Here is a 23800-nt window from a genome sequence, read left to right on the forward strand (position 1 = left end):
ATGATCGCCATCCTAATGGGTGTGAAATGGTATCTCATTATGGTTTTGATTTGCATTTTCCTAATGATTAGTGATGTTGAACATCTTTTCACATGCTTATTGGCCTTTTGTTTATCTTCTTGGACAAATGTCTATTCAAGTCCTTTTCCTATTTTTTTTTCCTTTTTCTATTTTTAAATCAGGTTTTTTGTTGTTGATTTAGAGTTCTTTTTATATTCTGGTTATCTGTCCCCTATGAGATGCATGGTTATTTACATGTATTTCTAAACCAATATACATATGTATTTGTTTCGAAGGATCCATTTCAGTTTTACCGTATTTATTAGAGTAAATATCATTGAGTAATCCAGCCTTGAAGGAGTAGTGGTATTTTATTGAGTGCTTATGCAGTGCCAGGCACTCTTAGATGCTATACACATATGAACATTTTAAATTCTTGCAAGAATCCTATATGGAAGTACTTTTATCTGTGTTTTCAGTTGAGGAAACTGAGAAAGAGTTTAAGTAGCTTCCATTAGTTTGCCTTAAAGCCAGGATTTGAGTTTAAGCAACCCAGCTCCTGACTCCATGTACTTAACCACAGCACTTGGTTACCTCTCCTGTGTATGATACATTTTGTGTTCTCGTCAGATGATACTTTCCACTTCTTGAACACTGCCTTACAAAGCAGTTTATAAGGTCAGGTAAAGTGTCTGAAGGAGTTCTTAACAAAAATTAAACAGATAGTTAAGATTGAAACCTATTTAAAGTTCTTTAAGTTGCGTAGTATTTCCCTTTGTGGCAATATGTTTTCCATAAGGGTGTGAATTTCCTTATTTGAATTGGGCGTATTTTTTCTAAAGTAGCCCACCCAGTGAAATTTGCGGAGACAATTTTTTTGAGTAAATTTTTAACTTGTGTGCCTTTTTCTGTTTTTATTTTAAGTTAGCTGTATTCTAGACTTGGTGTGAGTTGATTCCTAGAGAATGTGATTTCATTTTGCTATTTACCTAAATCAAACTTAATTAGTAAAGAATAAAACACCTGTTTAATTGTATAATGCATTGTAGAGCAAAATGGAGTTTTTGCCACTGCCCACCATTATCACAAATAATTGTGTGTAGAGTTGTATGTATTGTTTTATATGTGTACTTGGGGGGAGAGGATAAAAATGTAGATCTTATTTCCTCATTGAAAATGAATGCTACTGACTGGATTGTTTTTTGTTGTGTGTATATAGCCATGACTGGGAGGTTATATGTAATCAGCAATCTATTCCTAATTATACACATTGGAATTTAAAATTTTTTTGTTAATACAAATGATGCTTTATTCAGTATCTTGGTATGCATATTTGTCTACCTATATAATAAATTTCCAGAATCAAAATGACTAGGAATTCAAAGGAATTCACATCTAGAATTACAATAGACATTGTTAAAATGTCTTCCAAAAAGATTGCACAAATTTAAACTCCCAACAGTGCATGAGATTTCCTGTTTCTCCACTTGTACACTAGCACTGAGTATTATCAAACTTTACATCTACAGCAAGCGAACCTTGCATAATTGTCGTGAGAACATAAAAGCTGTGCCAGGAAGCTGGCCATAGTCTTTTATGTGACACCTCCCATGAATGTTTTTTGATAGGTTTGTCACCACCAGGTTCTGTGGCAAGCAGGGTCAGGCCAGCAACTTGATCAAGAGATTAGTATTTCTCTGAGTGTGGCCTTTTTATTCTGATTGATATAATTTTAGTTTACAGAAAAATTGCAAAAATAATACAAGGAAGCTCACCCAAATATTTCAAGTGTTAACATTTTACCACATTTGCTTTATTCCTCTATATATTTACACACACACATACACACACACACACATTTATTTTCTCTAGACCATTTGAAGGTAAGAAGTAGACAACATACCCCCTTACTTTTTTCCCTAAGTACTACAGCGATTTTTTCTAAAAATCAGGACAGTCTCTTACATAACCCCGGTACAATTATCAAAACCAGGAATTTAAAATCAATATAATCCTGTTCTCCACTGTGCTAGTTTTATTCAGATTTTGTCAGTCTAAATAATGTCCTTTATAGCAGAAGTAAATGCTGGATAGTATGTTGCACTCAGTTATTATGCATCTTTAGCCTCTTTGAATCTGGGCCAGTTCCTCAGTTTTTTGCCTTTTATCACCTTGATGCTTTTAAAAGTATAGTTCAGTTATTTTGTTGACTCTTCCACGCTTTAAGTTTGTTATGTTTCCTCATGTTAAGACTCAGGTTCTGCATTTTTTGGCAGTAACATTCCAGAAGTGATACTGTACTTTTCTTAATGCATCATGTTAGGAAGCAGTTGAGGTCAGTTTGCCCCATTCAGTCTTTTGATACATGAAATTAGTTTACCCAGTGTCTGATCACCCCCTCTTGTGGAGGCCATAGATTTTAAGATGCATACTTTCCATATGAGATCTTCATATGCAATGTTAATGGATGCCAGTGTTCTCGCAACTCAGTCATGCCATCTGGATAGGAAGACTGATGGCTCTTGTAGATTTAACCTGGGAAAGTCCTTTCTCAGGATGGATTTTTGGGAAGGCACCCTCAACCTGGCAATAATCTTGGAGATACCTAAGAAGGCAGATGCTGAGCGCAGCTGGAGTTGGTCTCAGTCACCTTTCTTTCTGCTCTTCCTGCTGCTTTTCAGAAACTGCTGCCAGATTGTTACAAAGTTCAGTTGAAATTTTTCTTTTATTGTAAAGAAAAGGTAGAATAAAAATTAAGGAAAACAGTGCTTTTCAAATGTTCTACCCAGTCCACGGAATTAAGAAGGGGAGCATGTTTCTCCACCTGATGGGGCTGCAAGCATGGTTTGTCTTTGAAGTCTACCCCTTAGGATATCTGTTCTAATAGAAACATGTTTAATAAATGTGATAGTCCAGGAGAGTACATCGTGCTCGGTTGTCTTTGTTTTAGTAGCCAAGGACCGCTGGTTACACCTCAACAGGTTTTGAGCAGTATTGTTATCAAATGTGGTTCTTAAGGTAAGAGCAAGTTCAAAACTAGAAATTGAAGTACGACAAAGGCGGACATGTCTACAAGTTGTGTGACTTAAGAGGCTCTTCTCTGCCATGGATGGAGAATGAATAAGCTTTTTACAGTAGAGATAAATTACATATTTATTTTAAAAATATTTTCAATTGGTCACCTAGTAATCTTCAATCATATTCAGTGTAGGTATAATATTTAAGTTGGTTTTTTAAAATTTTGCATTTATTAATTACATAGAAGAACATCTTTGAATATATGTCACTGTCCATTTGTCCTAATGGCATATACGTTCCATAAAGGCATAGATTTGTGTCTCTTGTTCACTGTTGTATACCAAATACCTATACCTGGTTCCTACTAGGTGAATCAGTGACTCTGGAGACAAGGACAGAATGTTATATGCAGCCTTTTCTAATTAGCCATTCCTATTTTTTTGTGACTAAATTACTAAACAACTTGTAGTACATTTTGCTTTGCTTTTCATATTATATGTTGTCATAGAATAAAGTTTCCTAATTTTCCCTCAATCAAGTACTATTTTATTTCACTATCTTAAATTGTAGGAATCCCAATACTTTCAAACTGTATAAAAATAATATACTGTTTACAGCAAATTTGGTGTAAAGTTTGGTTTAATTACGAGTTTGAATTGTTCATGCTTTCCTTCCTTCTTATTTCCTGCAAATACTGCACCAGTGTTTCTTGCCTTCATTTATTTTAATCTCATTATCCTCATTTCTGTTTAGGCAGAAATTTATGAAATACAGAAAAATAGAAATTGCTTTTAGTTCCACAACCCTAGGGCAGAAGAGTTTCCCACATGACTTGTGCTTGCTTTTCCAGCGAGCTCTGTGTTTTTAAAACTGATTTTCTAATATTGTTAACTAGGTAAAACTAGATAACATCAGGTTCTTGGGGCTTTTTTAGCAACATGTTACCAAATTGTTCTATATTCAGAAAAGATTTTTCTTGTATCCTCTCCCCCACTTTTTGATTTTTGACTTGATTTTCTCATGTGAATCATCTGTTAGGTAGAAAAGGTGTTAAGATGGTGAAGTTATGATAAAATTTTTCTCTTGTTTGTCCTCAGTACGTTTGTGGTCATGCACTTTCTTAACAGACTGGTAAATATAGAAGGAAATGTATCTGTGTTATAGGAGAAAACAATATTGCATCTCCACTGTGAGCTTAAAAAGGAAGTGTGTAATATAAGCGTAATGTGTACAGAGGTTTTTTACTTATTTGGAAATTATAATTCATTGGAGGATATCTGGGAACTACAGTACTATTTATAGGTAGGAAACACTATGTTTAATGATTGATGGTAGCTTTTTAAAAATCCTTTTACTTCAGGTATATGAAAATAGAGTAATTAACATTTTCTCCAGCTCTTCCTATTTTGAATAAAAGATCATTGTTATCTTAGAAAGGGAAAGCTAGTGAAGTTAAAGCAAAATGAATTTGCTACTTTAAAATTATACTTATGACATATATACTTTAGATCACATAAATTTTCCTGAGCTATAGTATTATAAGAGCATTGTTAGGTAAATTACATGGATTTTTGTGTTTCATTCGCCAATATGGGTCTGAGGGGAAAATACACAGAACAGAACAAGAAGGAAGGGACGTGCGATAGGGTATAATCATCTGTATATAAGCTAACTTTTGTTTGTTACTTAAAAAGAAAAGCCAGAGTCATAACTTTTTTCCTTAAATATAAACAGGATTGATTATTACATTTAATCAAAATGACATTTTACATAATACAGCATGCATAAAATATGAGGAACTTGGTACAGATGACAACCTATACTATCAAATGATCCTACAACCTTATATTCTTTGTTACGATGAAGAATTAACTCAGTATTTTGTAAAATTAAAACCATCCTTTGGGTACTTAACGATTTAGATTATTTTTTATTGTTAAATACACTATAAACCTTACATGAAAAGCATCTTAGGTAAGAGTGGTCTAAAATTGGTTGGTCCAGCTTATTTCTGGTTCAGTTGTTAACACAGATCATGTCAGTAGACACCTTGTTTTTCTTGTACCTGCCTATCTCACCATTCCCTGTTGGGAGAGGGAGAGACAGAGCTTAGTGTTTAAATTATAATCAACCTCTGAGAAATTGATAATGGACTATAGTCATTTCTGCTGAAAACTGAGTATTTTGAATACATGATATAAATATTACATCATGAATTTTGAGTCATTCATGTTTAAAGATGGACCTTTTTGCAGTAGATAATTCTTGAAGTTTTATGTATTAGTTGTATATCAGATTAGTAGTGAAAATGGATCTTGTTAAGTTCAGGATCCATACAGTACCTTGTTATAACTTGACATTTTTCAAGTATGTAGACTTGTGAATTTTATTACATAATTAGAATTTAGTTTAATTGCAGCCTTCAGAATTTTGCATTGTGAACCTACTAAATGGATTTCATGACTTTTCTCAGAAAACCCCTTTTCTTACTCTTCCCCCATTGTAGTAGATACAGTAACCATTAGTTTTAATGAGATAAATAGGAATGTGATCACATATTCATTAAAGAAAGGACTGGGATGGCACACAACAGTTATTGGAGATGCTTTATTATATACTGAAGAAGCAATTTAATCTTATTAACATTTATAAGATACCTAGCCTTAGGATGGCACCTAGATAGAATGATGCTAAATTTTGAAGTGCTGTTCAAGCTCGGCATGCACACTGTTGAGTTCTCTTGCACATGTTTTCTATGGGGGCAGGAGTTGTACTGCATGAGCATGCTCTGTAATTGTTCACTTCATTAACAGGTATTTCTAAAAAGAGAGACAGATACTTTAATCAATATTTAGTTGTTGATCTAATTTTGAAAGCGTTTCAGAGCACCAAGGAACAAAACATTTCAATTGAGTGCAGTGGATCTCTTACTAGTCCTGTAACAAACTTATGTTAGATCTCAAAGGGTGCTTGATGATTGGAATATTAGTAGTTAGTACAAAGAGTACTGTGTCATGATCTTCATTGAAAAGCTTTATTTCATTTGTTAACCATGTCTCTCTAAAATTTTCACCATTTTAACCCCTTGAGTAGGTTCTGGCCACGTCTCACTTTCCTTCTTTTTATAAAGAGGGGAGGGGGGTGAGGGGCTGGGTTCGCCTGGTGATGGGTATTAAAGAGGGCACGTATTGAGTAGAGCACTGGGTGTTATACGCAAACAATGAATCATAGAACACTACATCAAAAACTAATGACGTAATATATGATGATTAACATAACATAATAAAATAAAATTTAAAAAAAAGTATAGCTATGCTCTTACGTATATATACAAAGAAGTATTTTAAAGGCTGTCTTAAACTTCTTGGTTTTTTTGTAAATTACATCTAACCTAGTGAGGCAGTTACATTTTAGTCATATGCTGTAATGGTACATTTAATCTGCTTCAAAGGTTCAAAAAATTCTTTCTGTGGAAAAAGATGCAGGAATAGATTTTTGCCTTTAATTCCATAACCGAATTCCACAGATTTGCCAGTAGTTCAGTGTTTTAAAAGCGATGGTGTTCAGTGGCCTTGCTCATGTTCCTACCAAAACATTGTGTTTTTTGTTTCTTGGTTTTTAAAATTTAATATCCTATAGGGTAAAATCAAAGAATTAATAAATAATTCTTCCAACAAAAGCTTGGATTATTTACTCATATTCTTATGCTATTTCAAATAAGTCAGTTTTCAGTATTTCAGGGTTAACAAAAATATTCATAGTCACAGATACCCACTGTTTATAAATTGTGAGTTCATAAACAACGTCATATGGCATTAAGTTACACAACAAAATGAACTGCGTTGGATTCTAAGACTTTTATCATCAAAGTTGATAATTTTGTGGGACATCAAATACAGTGGAGAAATCTTAAGTCAGATTAGGTTTCACAACCTCTAACTGTGACTGAACAAGTCATTTAACCTGTTTATAACTGCAATCTGCTTAAAAAAGAAAACAAAATTCTGTTGGTCTTTTTCAAGGGTTGTGCTTCCACCATCTCTCCGAAGACCTCATTTCCTATTTCAGAGGAAATAGGGCATCACGTAGGAATTAGTTTCTTCTTCCTCTGTACTTACTTATCCTTGTTAGCATCCCAATTAATTCCTTTATTTCATAGCTTTGGCTTACTGATTTATAACTAAAATACAGTAATAACTACTAACATTTGTTGAGCTCTTACTGTGTACCAGGCACTATTCTATGTGTTTTCTATATATTGACACATTTAATCCCTTCAACACCTCTTTGAGGTAAACACAGTCACTGTGCTCATTTTACACATGAGGAAACTGAGGTCTAGGGAGTCAAGTAACATCAGTCACATGGCATGATCTGAATCATGGATTTGAACTCAGCCGATCTCACTCTAGAGCATTTTTCTTAACCTTCATGCTGTATCCTAACTCAAGCCTGAATTGTGCTTTCTTGTCCTTTGTCAGGCTTTTCTCTTTGCCCTCTTACAACCAGTTGAAATGCTTTTTTGTCCACTTAGCATATTTCTTTCTGAAGGGCCATATAGTATGAGCTAGTTAAGTAGACAACATTTAGGATTTTTCATATAGTTGACACAAGGTTACACTAGTTTCAGGTGTACAGTATAATGATTCAACTTCTCTCTGTGTTATGCTGAACTCACAAATGTAGCTACACTCTGATAGTATACGACACTATTACAATATCATTGACTATATTCCCTATGCTGTGCCTTTTATTCCCATGACATATTCATTCTGTAACTGGAAGCCTGTATCCCCCTCTCCCCTTTACCCATTTTACCTATTCCCCCCCCCCCATACCCCTTCCCTCTGTCAAGCATCAGTTTATTCTCTATAGGTCTGATTCTGTTTTTGTTTTTAGGTTTCACATACGAGTGACATCATAGGGGTGTTGTCTTTCTCAGTCTGATTTATTTCAGTTAGCATAATACTCTCTAGGTTCATCCATGTTTTCTCAAATGGCAAGATCTCCCTTTTTTATGTCTGTGTAATATTCCTGTGTGTGTGTGTGTGTGTGTGTGTGTGTGTACACACCGTATTTTCTTTATCTGTTTGTCTGTCAGCACTTAGGTTGCTTGATGTCTTGGCTATTGCAAGTAATGCCGCAATAGACATAAGGGTGCTTATATCATTTTGAATTAGTGTTTTCATTTTCTTTGGGTAGGTACCCAGTAGTGGAATTATTGGGTCATGAGGAATATCTATTTTTAAATTTTTTTAAAGATTTTATTTATTTATTTGACAGAGAGAGCCAGGGAGCACAAGTGGAGGGAATGGCAGTAGGAGAGGGAGAAGCAGGCTCCCCACCAAGCAGGGAGCCTGATGCGGGGCTTGATCCCAGTACCCTGGGATCATGACCTGAGCCGAAGGCAGACGCTCAACCATCTGAGCCACCCGGGCACCCCTCTATTTTTAATTTTTAATTCATTATGTTGCCTTTTTTGTTTTGTTGATGGTTTCCTTTGCTGTGCACAAGCATTTTGTTTTGATGTGGTCACAATAGTTCATTTTTGCTTTTGCTTCCCCTTTCTTGGGAGGCCTACCTAGAAAAATGTTGTTTTTGCCATTGAAGAGATGTTACTACCCGTGTTCTCTTCTAGGATTTTTATGGTTTCAGGTCTCCCATTTAGGTCTTCAATCCATTTTGAGTTTATTTTTGTCTATAATATTAAAAAATAGTCCAGTTTCATTCTTTTGCATGTAGTAGTCCAGTGTTCCCGACACTATTTATTGAAGAGCCTCTTTTCTCCATAGTATATTCTTGCTTCCTTTGTCATAAATTAATTGACCATATAAGCATGGGTTTATTTCTGGGTTTTCTGTTCTGTTCCATTGATCTGTGATCATGTTTTTGTGTTAGTGCCTAACTGTTTTTGATTACTACAGCTTTGTAATATACCTTGAAACCTGGAATTGTGATACCTCCAGCTTTGTTCTTCTTTTTCAAGGTTACTTTAGCTGTTCTGGGTCTTCAGTGGTTCCATACAAACTTTGATAATATTTGTCAACATCTAGGTTTAAATTTTAACTCTGCGTACCACTTAATTTACTTTGTGGGCAAGTTGCTTTCTACCTTTTTAAAATGAGCCCTTATGTACTTCCCAGAATTGTTTTGTAATGATTAAAGATGGTAGGGTATAAAGAATGTACAGCAAAGTTCCTGGCACATGACAAACTAAGCTCTATGCCACCTCTTGGGCTTTGAGGATTTTTCTGAGTGTTGCAGGTTGTGTGAGACTGGGGGTCTTTGATTAGTTGTTGTCATTGTTGGGTTTTGTTTGTTTGCTTTTTGCAAGGTGTCTCTAGGAGGTACCTGTCACCCTCATCTAATCATTATGCTACATGCTCAGAGTGGGTGTGTAAGGCCTATTTAGGGTGCGTTTTTTGTTTAGGAACCATTTTTAAAGTACGTATTTTGTTATTTCTGGGCATGGGTGGTTATTAGAGGATTTTCCTTTATGCTGTTCTTTAGTAGAGTTGAAATATAAGTCATAAAGGAGATTTCATGGTGCCTAAAAAGCTTACTACGGAATGTGTCGTACAGCCTATATATTTATTTTTTTTCTTATTTTTTCCAGAAAATTTGGTGAGCGGCCTCCACCTAAACGACTCACTAGGTAAGCGTTATATTAGTCTTTCACACAAACCTTTCATGGAAATATCAGATCCTGTCATCTTAAAAACTGTTATTAGGTGCTCTTGAAAAGAAGTTATTCAAATACTGGTATCTAGATCATAAGCTTATTCCCATCCTTCCCCCACATCCTCCCTCCCCCACCTCACCAAAAAGAGGATAATAGGATATAGTTCAATGGGGAAGGTGTAAAACCTTTCAAGAATCTTGAGTATTATATAGTTAATATAAATAGGGTGACAATGTAAAGATAGCTTCCTACATCTAGCCAATCTAGCTGCATTTAGGGTAGCACCTGATGATATTTAATAAATGCTTTAGAAAAGAATTTTAAAGAAAATATAAGATTTTACTCACTTTTAAGGAAGCTATAAGTATTACATTGTGTTCTAATTTACAATACACATTTTAATTACAAATGTTAATTGAAAGTATTAGTCTTGAAAATGATTTTTAAATTTTTCAGCAATCAGCAGTTGTAAAGTAAAAGGTAGGACACCTAGTTGCACAGTTACATCCTAGAGTTAATGTTAATCCTGTATTCTTAGTATCTTTCAAGAAAATTACGTGCGTATATAAGCATATGCTCGTCTTTTTTTTTTTTTTTTTAATCTTTCTTGTCTGGCATCATACTCTACCATTGTTCTGGACCTTTTAACTCCACTTACTGTACGTCTTCTACTTTGTTCTCTTTCATGTCTCCATAGTTTTTCATTGCCTTCACACTACTCCTTTAATATTTCACATTGATGACCATTGGGGTTATTTCCACGTTATTTTTATTATTAAAAAGGTGTTGCACACAAAGAATGATGGGGACATGCCAGAAGGACACAGAAAGGGAACCAGTTTGAAGAGGTTCCCTTTTAGCCAAATCATGGACGCTTTAATCCTCAAAATAAATAATGATAGTAATAGATAAGAACCAATAGAATAACATACAGTTTAAAAGTCTACACTGAGTTAAAGAAATGATCCTGTAGTAGAGGGAGAGGAATTCTTTTTCTTATAGCAGAATTCCACCTAATAAACGTAGAAGGAATGATGGAACTAGGAAGTTACACTTTGGCAACCACTACAGTGATAATTGTTTCAGGCAAAAATCATCAGTGAATGCTTAAACTATTGGTTTAAAGTCTGATGAGAAACAAATATTTACTTTGTCTCTAAGCATATCCTCACAAAGTATGTATTAATTATAAAGTGAACAATAGTAACGTGACAGTGAAAAAACTTGGCAGACACTACCTTAATGAAGTGATCTAAATTAACATCACTAGTAATGGACAAATAAACATCATGTGCATCCTGAGGAGGATGACACAATGTCATTTTTGTGATGATCCAGCCAAAAATGCATAAGCTAAATCTAAGCATAAGAAAACACACCAAACAGACACAAATGAGAGACATTCTATAAAATAAACAGCATTTGATCTTCAAACTTATCAGGATCATGAAAAAGAAAGACTGAGGAATAGCAGATTAATGAAGACCAAAAAGACATGACCCCTAAATTCAACTAAATCCTGGGTCAGGAAGAAGAATTTTTCTTTTGTTTTAAAGCTGGAGTTAGCAAATGTTTTCTATAATTGGCCAGATAATAAACATGTTAGACTTTTTGGTCCATACTGAGGCTACTGTGACTTCTCATCTCAGTTTTTATATCCCCAAATCAGCCATAGATATCAATACATAAGTGAATGGTATGTCTGTATTCCAGCTCAACTTAATTTACAGTTTCTCAACACTGCCTTCCACCCCCCAAATAAAGGACATAAAGGATGTTTGTGGGACTGTTGGCACATTTGAATGAAATCTGTATATACAAGTATTTGTATCAGTGATAATTGCATTATGCTTGTTTAAGAGCATGTCTTTGTTTTTAGGAAATTAACACTGAAGTATTTTGGGTATAAGGGCTTTAATGTCTACAATGAGCTCTTCATGCATTAGTTTAAAAACGTAAATATGGTAAAATACTGATATTTAGGGAGTCTGGAGGAAAGGGGACTAGGAATTCTTTGTACTACTTTTGCCACTTTCCTGTAAGTCTGAAATTACTTAAATTTAAAAAAAATTCTAAAGACATTAAATATAATTACATGTTTGTAAATATCTTGAAGAAATTCTAAGCACGTGTGTAGACATTTTGAAAGTTACAATTTAATAGATATTTTTATTTTATTACCAGTAGTAATATATTGGTTATGGAATGACTCCTAACCATAAAATATATTTTGATGAATAAATCACTTGCTTTTAATGGATACCTCTATAAAAATAGCAATCAGTGTGATGATAATAAATATCATAAGGAAATTGTCCTTTCCTTTCCTTTCCTTAAATATATACAGTAATATAATTAGGTCCTGTTTACTTTATCATGATTTTCCATTTACCCTTTAAGCAATTTTCCCTGCTTGGAAAATTTTAGTAAGCTTTTCAGTCTTCTGCTTTTGGCCAAGGTGGAGTAACAGGAACTGGAATTACTCTCCAAACTGAAACTGCTATAAACCTGGACAAAATATATAAAATAACAGTTTTCAAGATACTGGTTGGCAGGCAAGAAAGGACAGTGATCCTTGAGAGACAGGAAACAAGTGAGGTGAGCAGGTGGAGCCTGGTAAGCACCTTGAGCTGAAGAGATGGAGCTAGGTATCTAGAGGTTCAAGGTGGCTGGAGTTCCCAGGTCAGAGAGCTGGAGAGGAAAGAGATCCAGAGATCTGCAGAAGGTCCTCTCTTGTCTTCAGCTGAGTATTGATCAGCACACATGTGTTGGGAAATTATCCAAGGCTGGGGATTAAAAACCAAGTTGAATTAGAGAAAAAATTTCCCAAAGCTCATACTACAAACTGCTTGTTCCCAGTAGCTAAAGTGGAAAAATATTATACTTCACGATGCATCTACTAGAGTACTACTACACACAGAAGGGTTTTCCATTAGTAGTGGTGCAAAATTTGGCCAACACTAATGCTGCTCTGGTTTTACCTAACAAAATTTAAAAACAAGATTGAAAGGATCAGATTCTTTCCAAGTAACTTAAATGTATACCAGAACAAAGCTCAAGAAAATTTGCAGGAATAGAAAAATATCAAATACTCAAAAGTAAGATTTACTGAGTCTTAACATCTAATCAAAATACACCAGTCATACAAAGAAGCAGGAAAATATGATCCATATGAGGATCTAAACCAACTCTAAACCAACCCAGAAATGACATACATGATGGAATCAATGACATTATAGCAATTATATTTGTCTTCTGTATGTTCAGTATGCTAACATCAGGAGTTCGCCTATTTTTTTGTTAAAGGGTCAGATGCTAAATATTTTAGTTTTTGAGCTCCATGTAGCCTCTGCTGTAACTACTCAACTCTTGTAAAAAAGCAGCCATAGACCACATGTAAACCAATGGACGTGTCTGTACACTGGAGTACAATTTTTGTCACAAAGAGGGGTGCATCAGATTTGGTTTATAAACTGTATTGCGATTCCTGAGCTAGAGGAAAGATTGAACAAGTTAAATAGAGGACATGGAAGATTAAAAAGGTATCTAAATCAAATTTCTAGAGATGAAAATTATAATATTTAAGATGAAATACACTTGATGGAATTAATTACAGGTACATGTTGCTGAAAGAAAGACTAATGAAGACATAGCAGTAGAAACTAGCCAAAATGAACATAGAGGAAAGGTCTGGGGGTAAAAAAACATGATCATAAGTGAGCTGTGGTTTATGTTCAAGTGGCTAACATCCAAGTAATTGGAGTCATCGTTTGACTAAAAGAAGAGATGAAGAAGTAACAGCTGAAGCTTTCCTTAATTTGGTGAAAACTGTTAAAACCATAGTTCTGAGAATTCAGTAAACCCAAGTGCAAAAACTGCACTGGAGCATATAGTAACCAAATTGCTTAAAGTTAGTGATAAAGAAAATGTTAAAAGCAACAGAGAAAAAAAAATACATAAAGGAATGTCTCCCTTGCTAGGGAGAAGACAGTGAAGCAAGAGCTTTAAAGTACTCAAAGGGGGAAAAAATGCAGCAACCAGCAACCTAGAATTTTATCCCCAGGCAAGACAAAGTAAAGACCTTTTTAGACATAAAAAACTGGAAAGGAGATAACAAATATTACAAATAAGTTTCTGCCAATAAATTCAACAACTTTTGAAGAAATGCACAAATTCCTTGAAACTAGTAAACTACTGAAGCTTACTCAAGAAGAAACAGATAACCTAAATAGCCCTAATATCTAAAGAAATCAAATTTGTAATTATAAACCTTCCCACAAAGAAACCTACAGGCTCAGATGATTTCACTTTTGAATTCTGCCAGACATTTGAGAAATAAATCATGCCAGTTCTTTATATACTGTTCCAGAAAGTTGGAGAGCAGGATATTCTTTCCATTTCATTTTGTTGAGGACAGCATTGCCTTGTTAAAAGCAGGGCAGAGACATTTTAAGAAAATAAAACTATAAACCAATATCCCTTACGAACACAGATGCAAAAAGTCTTAAATTTTCACAATGAAAACAACAGTATGGCTTTATCTTACAAATGGAAATCAGTGTAATTCAGTATATTAACAGAACAAAAGGGAAAATCATGTGGTTATCTCAAGAGGTTTGGAAAAGCTTTTGACATTCATTCTTGATCAAAATTCTCATCAAACTAGGAATAGAAGTATTTCCTTATTCTGAAAAGGTATACCTATGAAAAAACTATATTTAACACGATACTTAATTGTGAAAGACTGAATGTTTTCCCTCAAGATCAGGAACAATGCAGGATTGTCTGTTTTTACCACTTCCATTTAACATTGTACTTGAGGTTCTAGTTAGTACAGTAAGTCCAGGAAAGAAAAGAAAGGTATCCAGATTGGCAAGAAAGAAGTAAAACTGTCTTTATTTGCAGACATCATGATCATCTATATGGAAAATCCTATGGAATCTATAAAAAAAAGCTGCTAAAACTAATAGGTGAGTTTTATCAAGGTCGTAGGAAACATGACCAACATATAAACATGAATTGTATTTTTTATATGAACAATGGGAAATTGAAATTTAATAAAAAATGCTATATTTAATAGCATCAAAAATATGTAATGTTTAGGGGACAATCTGACACAAGGCGTACAAAAACTATACACTTGAAGACCTTAAAATATTGTTGAGAGAGCTTGAAGTCCAAAATAAATGTTCTTGAGAAAGAAGAATCAATTTAAGATGTCACTTCTTCCCAAATTCATCTATGGATTCAACATACTACCAGCCAAATCCCAGTGAACTTATTGTAGCAGTTGACAAGCTGTTTCTAAAATTTATATGGAAATGCAGACAACCTAGATTAGCCAAAACAACCTTGAAAAAGAGCAGTAAGAAGGTAGACTTCTTGTTTTCAAAACTTTAAAGAAAGCTGCATACAGTAATCAAGGATGTATTGGCGTAAAGATAGCCAAGGTAGATCACTGTAACAGAATAATAGCCAGAAACAGTTCTCGTGATCTATGTTCTTCAATCAAAGTGCAAAGGCAATTTAGTTAAGGGGTTTTTAACAAAGGGTTCTGGAACAATTGGATATCCGTATGTCCCTATCATTTACATACACATAAACACAAAATAACTATGATCTATGTCTAGAACCATATATAAAAATTAGCTAAAAATATACCTAAATGTAAAACTTCAAATTATACAGCTTTTAGAAGAAAATATTGGAGAATATCTTTGTGACCTTGGATTAGGCAAAGATTTCTTAGATATAACACCAAAAGCACTATCTCTGAAAGAAAGAAATGGATAAATTTTACTTCATCCAAATTAGGAATAAAGCATTTGTATCCAGATTATGAAAAGAACTCCAAAAAAATAAGGAAATAACCTCTTTTTTTAAATGGGAAAATGATTTAAACAGATACTCCAGACAATGTGTATATATGGCAAATAACCATTAAAGAAATGCAAAGTAAGACCACAGTGAGAGGGCACCTGGGTGGCTCAGTTGGGTAGGCGTTTACCTTCGGCTCAGGTTGTGATCCCAGGGTCCTGGGGATTGAGCTCCACCGTCGGGGTTTCTGCTCAGTGGGATCCTGCTTCTCCCTCTCTCTGTTGCTCCGCCTGCTTGTACTCTCTCTTTCTCTGTCAAATAAATAAATAAAATCTTAAAAAAAAAAAACACCAAAACCTTAAAAGACCACAATGAAATACATGTTAGAACAGCCAACACTCATATCCTCGTGGTGGGTATGTAAAGTAGTATAACAACTTTGGAAAATAATCTGGCACTTTCTTAAAAAGTTAAGTATACTCCTACCATATGGCCCAGCCATTCCATTTTTACATATTTAGTAAGAAAAATTAAAACATAATGTGAATACAAAGACTTAAACACAGATGTTCCACTTTGTGGTAGTGTTAGTTATAATAGCCAAACAGGCATAACTCAAACATCCACCAGCAGGTGAATGGATCAACAAATTGTGGAATATTCTACGATGGATTTCTATTCAGCAATAAAAGGAATGAACTGGTGATACATGCAACAACACAGATAAATCTTACGATAATTACTGTCAGGTTTCAAAAAGTAAAAAAAAAAAAAATGGATATTTACTATATGATTCCATTTGTATAAAGTTCTGGGAAATGGAAACTAATCTATAATGGCAAAGCAGACCAGTGGTTTCCTGGGAACAGGGAGAGGTAGGAGGAGGGATTACAAAGAGGCAGAAGAGAAACCTGGGAATGATGACTATCTTCATCTGGATTGTGGTGATGGTGTATCCAATATGCCAAAAATTACCCAGCCGTACACTTGAAAATGAATACATTTTATTGTGTTTCAATTAAATCTCAATAAAGTTGTAAAAGATTTTATTAGTTTTTGTCCTTTAAAAATACCTTAAAAGGAATTAGCGTATCTTCTAGGGGGAGAATTCAGTTAAGCTTTTATTTCTTTTTAAATCTTTTTTAAAGAGAACGAACTTACAGGTTTTTATTCTTTATTACCTTTTTAAAAAATTATTTTTATTTTTTAGAAAGGGAGAGAGGGAGGCAGAGGGCACAGGGAGAGGGAGAATCTTAAGCAGGCTGAATGCCCAGCACGGAGCCCAACACAGGGCTCAGTCTGACAACCCTGGGATCATGACCTGAGCTGAAATCAAGAATCAGATGCTTAACTGACTGAGCCACCCAGGCACCCCTTATTCTTTATTATCAAAGCTAATACAAAGAAAATTTAGTAAAAACAGTTTGTATAAAACAGAAAATTGGATTGTAAAATCAATGACCAATTCTGATAAGAATTTAATTTTAAGCCCAAAGTAAAAATTAAGAAGTTTCCCTTTTGATAGTATAGCAAATGTAGATTTTCTCTGGTTCCTTTTAATCACATTTTCCCATTTTTCCTTTAAAGAGTTTTCTCTGTTGGAAAACTTTAGTGTCTTTTATTCTATTAAGAATGTTTCTAGGGGCATCTGGGTGGCTCAGTTGGTTAAGTGTCTGTCTTCTGCTCAGGTCATGATCCCATGAACCCCGAGTTGGGCTCCCTGCTCAGTGGGGAGCCTGCTTCTCCCTCTCCCTCTACCCCTCCCCCATCTCGTGCTTTCTCTCTCCCGCCCTCTCTCAAATAAATACATTTTTAAAAATGTTTTTAAAGGAATTTTATATCTCTTTTAATTGGGGGGAGGTAGGGAATTAATTCAGAGAGGGTCCCTTAAAAAATAAATCTTTTAAAACGACCCTATTCTGTCCTTACCCTAATCTTCCAAATTAAGCAATATTGAAAAATTGTCTTTTTATTAGAGGACAGTGTTTTGGATAGTGCTTAGAACACAGTTCTGCCTACACAAAATGTAAATTTTTGATTAAGGATAATTAACACCATGTACTACTCAGCATTACCGTGGATTCACTTTTTTTTCTTTTAAATATTACATTCTTTCAGAAACACATATATAGAAACAATTGAGTGCTAACTTACAAGGGCATCCTACTCTCTTGAAATAGTCCCCTTCATGAGACTCACAGGTATAACTGGCTGTGGATTCAAACACAAAACGGAATAACCAGACCTTGTATTGACGTAGAGAAACAGTTCTTTTATTGTGGAGGCTTAACATTTTGTCATTTAGAGCCTGGGGTCATCAGTGAAAATATTAGTTGCAATGCAACTAGGTGCCAGTCCCTCCAGGTATGCTGAATAGATCACAGCGAGTGTGTCTGTTCCTTATGTGAGAGTGTGTTTGAGCTCTGCAGTTACGACTTGCAGCAGCACTGTAACACGTGCTTTTAGAAAACATAGATGTTATTCAACTTAAAACACCATTGTACTAAGAGACTTTGCCATTTTGTCAATAATCAGAAGGTTAGAACTGAAATTTTGAATATGATTGAGTTATAGGCAACCTTCAACGGCATGTACTCTTACCTTTCTTCCCCTCTGCGATACTGCAGACCGGTATCCACGAACTCATGCGTTTGCTTGAATTCATTTACTATCGGGATTTCTTTCATAAGGTTCTTTTTTTTTGAAACCCTGTCCCCTTTGGTCTCACTACCATACCTCTGTTCTCACTGTACTGGTACATATTCCATTACTGTCCTGGTCAAACTTTTGGAAAACTCAGTTGCCATTTGGCTTATTTTCAGGTTGCCCCAGAATAAGGAATAACATCCTAAGAGAATAGTTAAAATTTAACCTCCGTATCTGTTGTTTACTTCAACACAGGTTATATACATTTTGTAAATATTTGTGTTTTAATTTTGGGGTTCTGTTGTCTTTGAGTGAGCCCATATTTTTTTCTTTTTGAATCTCTTTTCTTTCTTGTCCATAGCATGCCGTTTTGAGAAGCATTTTACCAGTGCCTAATGAGAAACTCTTAAAGCAATGTATTCTTCTTGTCTGCCCTGGATTATAGTTAAAGTCACTATTTGCTATGCCTATTTATGATCCGTCCCTTTCAATTTGTGACATGAGAATCATCCATTTTTTATTGACTTAGGTCAGATTAATGTCTGCTTTGGTTCTTTTCAAGAAATCAGAGGTTACTTTACATTTTATATTACAGAGTACAATATTCATGTTTTAACCTAATTATGGGTTTTCCTTTTACTTCATCATAAGACAACCGTGAGTAGCAAACACCATGTAAACTAAGTTGAAATGAAACAAATTTAGATTTATAGTAAAATAAAACCATAAAGTTAAATATACATTGATAGTAATATATATATAATATATATATTAATATATATTGCTCTATATAATTTTTAGTCAGGTAATTAGTTTATAAGTGGTAAATAATTCATGTAAAAGTGGCTGCAGCTAATATCGAACTTCACTTAGGCCAGTCGTATCTTTGTAGGGCATCTTGGGGGAAGAAGAAAATGAGCTGGAATAGGAAGGGTCCATGTGGTCCCTGGGATTCAAGGAGCCAAGTTTGGATCAACCAGGCCTAGATACCTAAGAACCAAGGTGATGACCTATCTTTCAATGTCAGTAATCCCTCCTGCTACATGTTATCAAAATCCTCAAGTCTGATTTTTCTCTACACGAGAAGTAGCGTTTCCAAAATAAACTTAAATAAATAGAAACTTAAAATAATAGAACACAGAAGTAATGTTCTATTAGTGATGTTGACCCAGTCCCTACAATGTAATGGCTTTGTCTATTTGGGAGGGAGAATAAAAACCACCAAGAGTTTATGAAAGGATTTGTCTCATAGCTGTGAGACAGGATTTAAAGCAGTTTACCTCTATATCAACTTTCATAGAATTTCATAGGATTATGTATGGATCATTAATTTTATTTTTATTATGAGAGGGAATGGAATGAAATTTGCCAGCATTCTCCTAGGAACATGACCTGTACTGTTGTTTGGCCTTGGTCACCAATAGATACAGAAACCTAGTGTAGCATCCTTAATGTTTCCTTAGTATTATGAGAATAGACTTTGTTAGCCCTATCCCTAGATTATCATTTTCAAAACTGGCACTTGAGGGGAAGACAAGAGATCCTGGTCTGGTCTGATAGTTGGGCCAATACTGTATTACAGATAACCTCTGTTGAAGATTTATTTAAGATTGAGTAGTCCTGCAGTGAAAGAACTGATTTTACTTTACATGAACCAGTTGCTCTAAAACTTCTTTGAGCAGAGCACTCTCAAATGCAGATTGTAACTGTTGTGGAGCTCACTTTGAGAAGTACTGTCTGTGATGATGTGAAGAACTTACCTGGGGAATCTGACAGAAATAGGGCAGCTCCATGAGTTTGTTGGGGGGGCGGGGCATGAATCTGGACACCTTTTGGCAACATTCCAGAGGAGTGGTGAGAAGAGTCCAGCAGAGGCTTCTGAGCTATCCAGGTGTCCCCAAGTCCAATTTCAAGGAAGAGTTTTATTTAATAATTGTATTAAATATCAGCCATGTGGTATACTTAATTGATTAAACAAATTAGAATGTCATTATTCATTCTGTTTTGCAACTTTTCTTTTAAAATTATCTTTCTGTTTTTTATTGCCTATGCAGGGGTCAGCAAATGCTTTTGTTTTGTAAAGAGCCAAGTAGTACATATTTTAGGATTTGAGGTCCACATGATGTTACACAGTCTCCTTTTCTTTTTCACAATCCTTAAAAAATGTAAAAGACATTTTTAGTTCCTAGGAAGTATGAAAACAGGCTGCTGACATGGTTTTCTAAAACCTGGCCTCTAGTAGTGTTTCCCAAAGTGTACTTGCAGCTCTCTAAAATGTTTGTGGCGGTGGTGTAAATGGGTTTCTTTTCTATAAGACAGTCCGTGTGGGAACTTCTATTATTTGGATTTTAGAAGTGACAGAAATCTAATTTGAGAAATAAGGGGACTGAGCCTATTGGTAGGATGACTAGACCTCCCCACTCTGTGGATCACTTCTCTCCTAGAGTAGTTGGGGCTGTGGCTGTGATTGCTCCCAGCTCATATGTCTCATATGTCCACACCACCAACACACACACACATACACACACACACACACACACACACTGTAAATCACATATTAGTCACACACACACACTGTAAATCACCTATTAGTCCCTTGGCCCAAGCATGGAGGTAAATGAGTGTGGAGTAAGGGGCTCTTTTACAGAAGAATGGGAATTAGCACCATAAGAACATTTTTTTTAAACGAATTTTGTTTGCAGTATAAAAAGGTTCAAATTTTAAAGGAAAACACAGCCAAAAAGGGGACAGATACAATGACAAGCAGTTTGAACATACTAACCTAGCATGGCACTTGCCATTATTTCATGTTAATAAAAATATTGATAAAAATAAAATTTTCCACTTTTCTAAAGCTTCCGTGTTTTGAGTAAGCAGATTCTTTCAAAAGTAGTTGCTACACAGTGTTCTTCAAATAATTTTTAATTGGTTTTTATTCAGAATGAATATTTTATGTTCTAAGGAATCATTAAATGAAATAACAAAGAATATACTTCAAACTTGTTAGAATAGTAACTCTTCCAAGAAATTATGAGTTTTAACTTTGTCATTCTTTTTAACAATTCAATAATACAGAGTAATAATTTTACTAGTAAGAGTCTTACAATACCTACATTATGTTTTCCAATGATAAAATTTCCCTTATTCTTTTTTAAAAAGACAATGGATGATTTTGCCATTTTATTGAAATACTTTTGACTTTTTCTAAACCAGTCAGTGGGTTTCAACCCAGGTGACCTCCCCCTTGTACCCCGCTCACATTTGCCAGTATCTGGAGACAGTTTTGGTTGTCACAGTTTGAGGAAGGGTGCTGCTGGCTTCAGACGGGTAGAAGCTAGAACTCCGGTGCACAGAACAGTCTCCTCATAGCACAGGATTATTTTGCCCAGGGTGTCAGCAGTGCTGAAACTGAAACCCCATTCTGTTGGTGAAACCCTACTCTATTTGGATGAAAGGCACATGGGCTCTCATTCTTTGGGCTTTATTATTTAATTGGTTTTTTTTTTAAGATTTTATTTATTTATTTGACAGATAGATACATAGCAAGAGAGGAAACACAAAGAGGGGGAGTGAGAGAGGGAGAAGCAGGCTTCCCGCCGAGCAGGGAGCCCGATGCGGGGCTCGATCCCAGGACCCTGGGATCATGACCTGAGCCGAAGGCAGATGCTTAACAACTGAGCCACCCAGGCGCCCCTTAATTGTGTTTCTTTAGAGTGTATCGTCTTTGTTATGGCTCCTTAAGAATGCTGGAAGAAATGATCAAGCTTTAATTACCAGAGAACATAATTTTAATGGGTTTGATGTTCTATTAAGGAAGCAAAGGTGTTTTTTTTTTCCTTGTTGAAAGAAGCTATTTGGCAAATTAGTTACAAGACAACTATTAATGGTTATCTGAAGGTTCTTGTTGCTTTTTCAAGAATCCGTATTATAAATATGAAGGGAGAGGATGAAAACTGGAGCTGTCATCTTGCACTCACCATAAATAACTTGAGATCTGAAATCTTTTGTCACAATCATAATTGTACACAGCTGCTTTCAATACAAGCAACTAGCATGATGGCCAGTGCCAGGATAGAACAGGCTCTCAATAAATCTTTAATGGGAAGATGGATAAATGTAAGGTTTACCTGTCATGGCCACAGATAGTGTGCCTTGCAAGTCAGGTGACATGCCTGATCATTTACCTGCAGGCCCTTTTCAAGTTTGCTCTCAAACTTCAGTGGAAGTACTGCCACGCCTTGCCTCCTCTTCTGAGAGTATAATAGTAATAGTAGGAAAGTTTACTGACACTTGGTATAAGTTAGTTGGGCTAACTTACTTAAAATATATAGGTACACTTCTATCTTACAGGTAAGAAAACTGCGTGTGTGTTTCACAGCAAAGCTGTGCTTTTAACTGTTGCAAAGTATCTGATAGTATAATTTCATCCTTGAGAGTTGGACTACCTCAGTTTGAATTCTGGGTGTTTATTATCCTCTTGAGAAAGTTACTTAACCTCTCCCCCCGTTCTAAAATATGCCTAATAGTGTGTCTTAAAGAGTTCGTGGTTTGTTTGGAAAGACAAGAAGAAAGACATGAAATCTGACAGACATACCAAGTAATTGCTAAATGATATAATAGAAATTTTAGATGTAAATAGATTATAGGGGGTGAAATATACTTAAAATTGCTACTTAAAATTTTTCTTTAAAAAAAAATTTTTTTTCTTTTCAAGTATATAGCAACTTTTCAAGTTTCTATGCCAAGAACTGGACTTCTCCACCAGTTTTGTGAAGATACTGGCCTTCTGACTTTGCTCTTGGTTTCTTGTCCACCCTGAACTCTATGATTAATAATCACCTGAGTAACACCTCAAATACCTTATCATCATTATCCTTTCCAGGCTGTACCTCTTATCCAGTACCCAGCAGTTTTGAGAATATGCTCTCTGTATTCCCAGCTTTGGAGTGCTAGAGGGAATTGGCACCATCATTTATGGATTCTACCATTAGCTAGCTGGTCCTTTGATGGTGATCTTCAGTCATTTTACTTGTCCATTGTCAGCTGCTCTTTGCCATTCCTTTGAGGGTGTTTCCAGATATTTATGGCTCTTTTCTTACCATTAGATGTTACAGTGGCTTCTCATTTTACAAATAATTTGTAAAAGGTATTCTGTTAGCTGGCATCCATTAGACTTCTTGCTAAAAATAAAATGACCTTGACCTCTGCAGCATCTCACCTTTTGATTCTTACCCTCTTTCAAGGTTGTCTCCTTCCATAGCATCTAATAAACAGTCTCGTTTCTACCCCTTTCTGGTTCTTCACCATTTCCTTTTATACATTTTCTTCTTGACTCTCCTGTCACTGTGCTTTCTTTCTGGGAGATTTCATTCACTGTGGTGGCTTCATGTGTGAACTATATACCAGCAGACCCCACTTTTGTTCCCCAGACCTATCGCTGGAACTGCAGATGGGAATTTCCAACACCCTATTGAATACTTAGAGCCTGGAGGTCAGGGACACTTCAGAATTCACATTTGTCAAACAGAATCTATTAAGCTACACCCACTTCTCCCAGACCAAAATACAGTTAGCAAGTCTTTCCGTCTTCCCTCCTACTATCTTCCATTACCTCTTTTTCAGTGTGTCAGCCTTTTT

General features: G+C 35.2%; 1 protein-coding gene across 8 annotated transcripts in view; it reads left to right on the forward strand.

Moving 5' to 3' along the window:
- The window catches only part of RBPJ (recombination signal binding protein for immunoglobulin kappa J region), a 220561-nt gene that overhangs the window by 166406 nt on the left and 30355 nt on the right, over positions 1-23800 (forward strand). For 7 of the 8 annotated variants that reach the window (XM_078068470.1, XM_036099850.2, XM_036099851.2 and 4 more), the window contains one exon: positions 9635-9673. In XM_078068470.1, coding sequence (XP_077924596.1) covers positions 9635-9673 — 39 coding nt within the window. Of the gene's footprint in view, positions 1-9634; positions 9674-14651; positions 14671-23800 lie in introns of those variants that run through there. The other variant, XM_078068473.1, reaches the window with a different exon arrangement.

This window comes from Halichoerus grypus, chromosome 3 (genome assembly GCF_964656455.1).
Source record: "Halichoerus grypus chromosome 3, mHalGry1.hap1.1, whole genome shotgun sequence".
NCBI lineage: Eukaryota > Metazoa > Chordata > Mammalia > Carnivora > Phocidae > Halichoerus > Halichoerus grypus.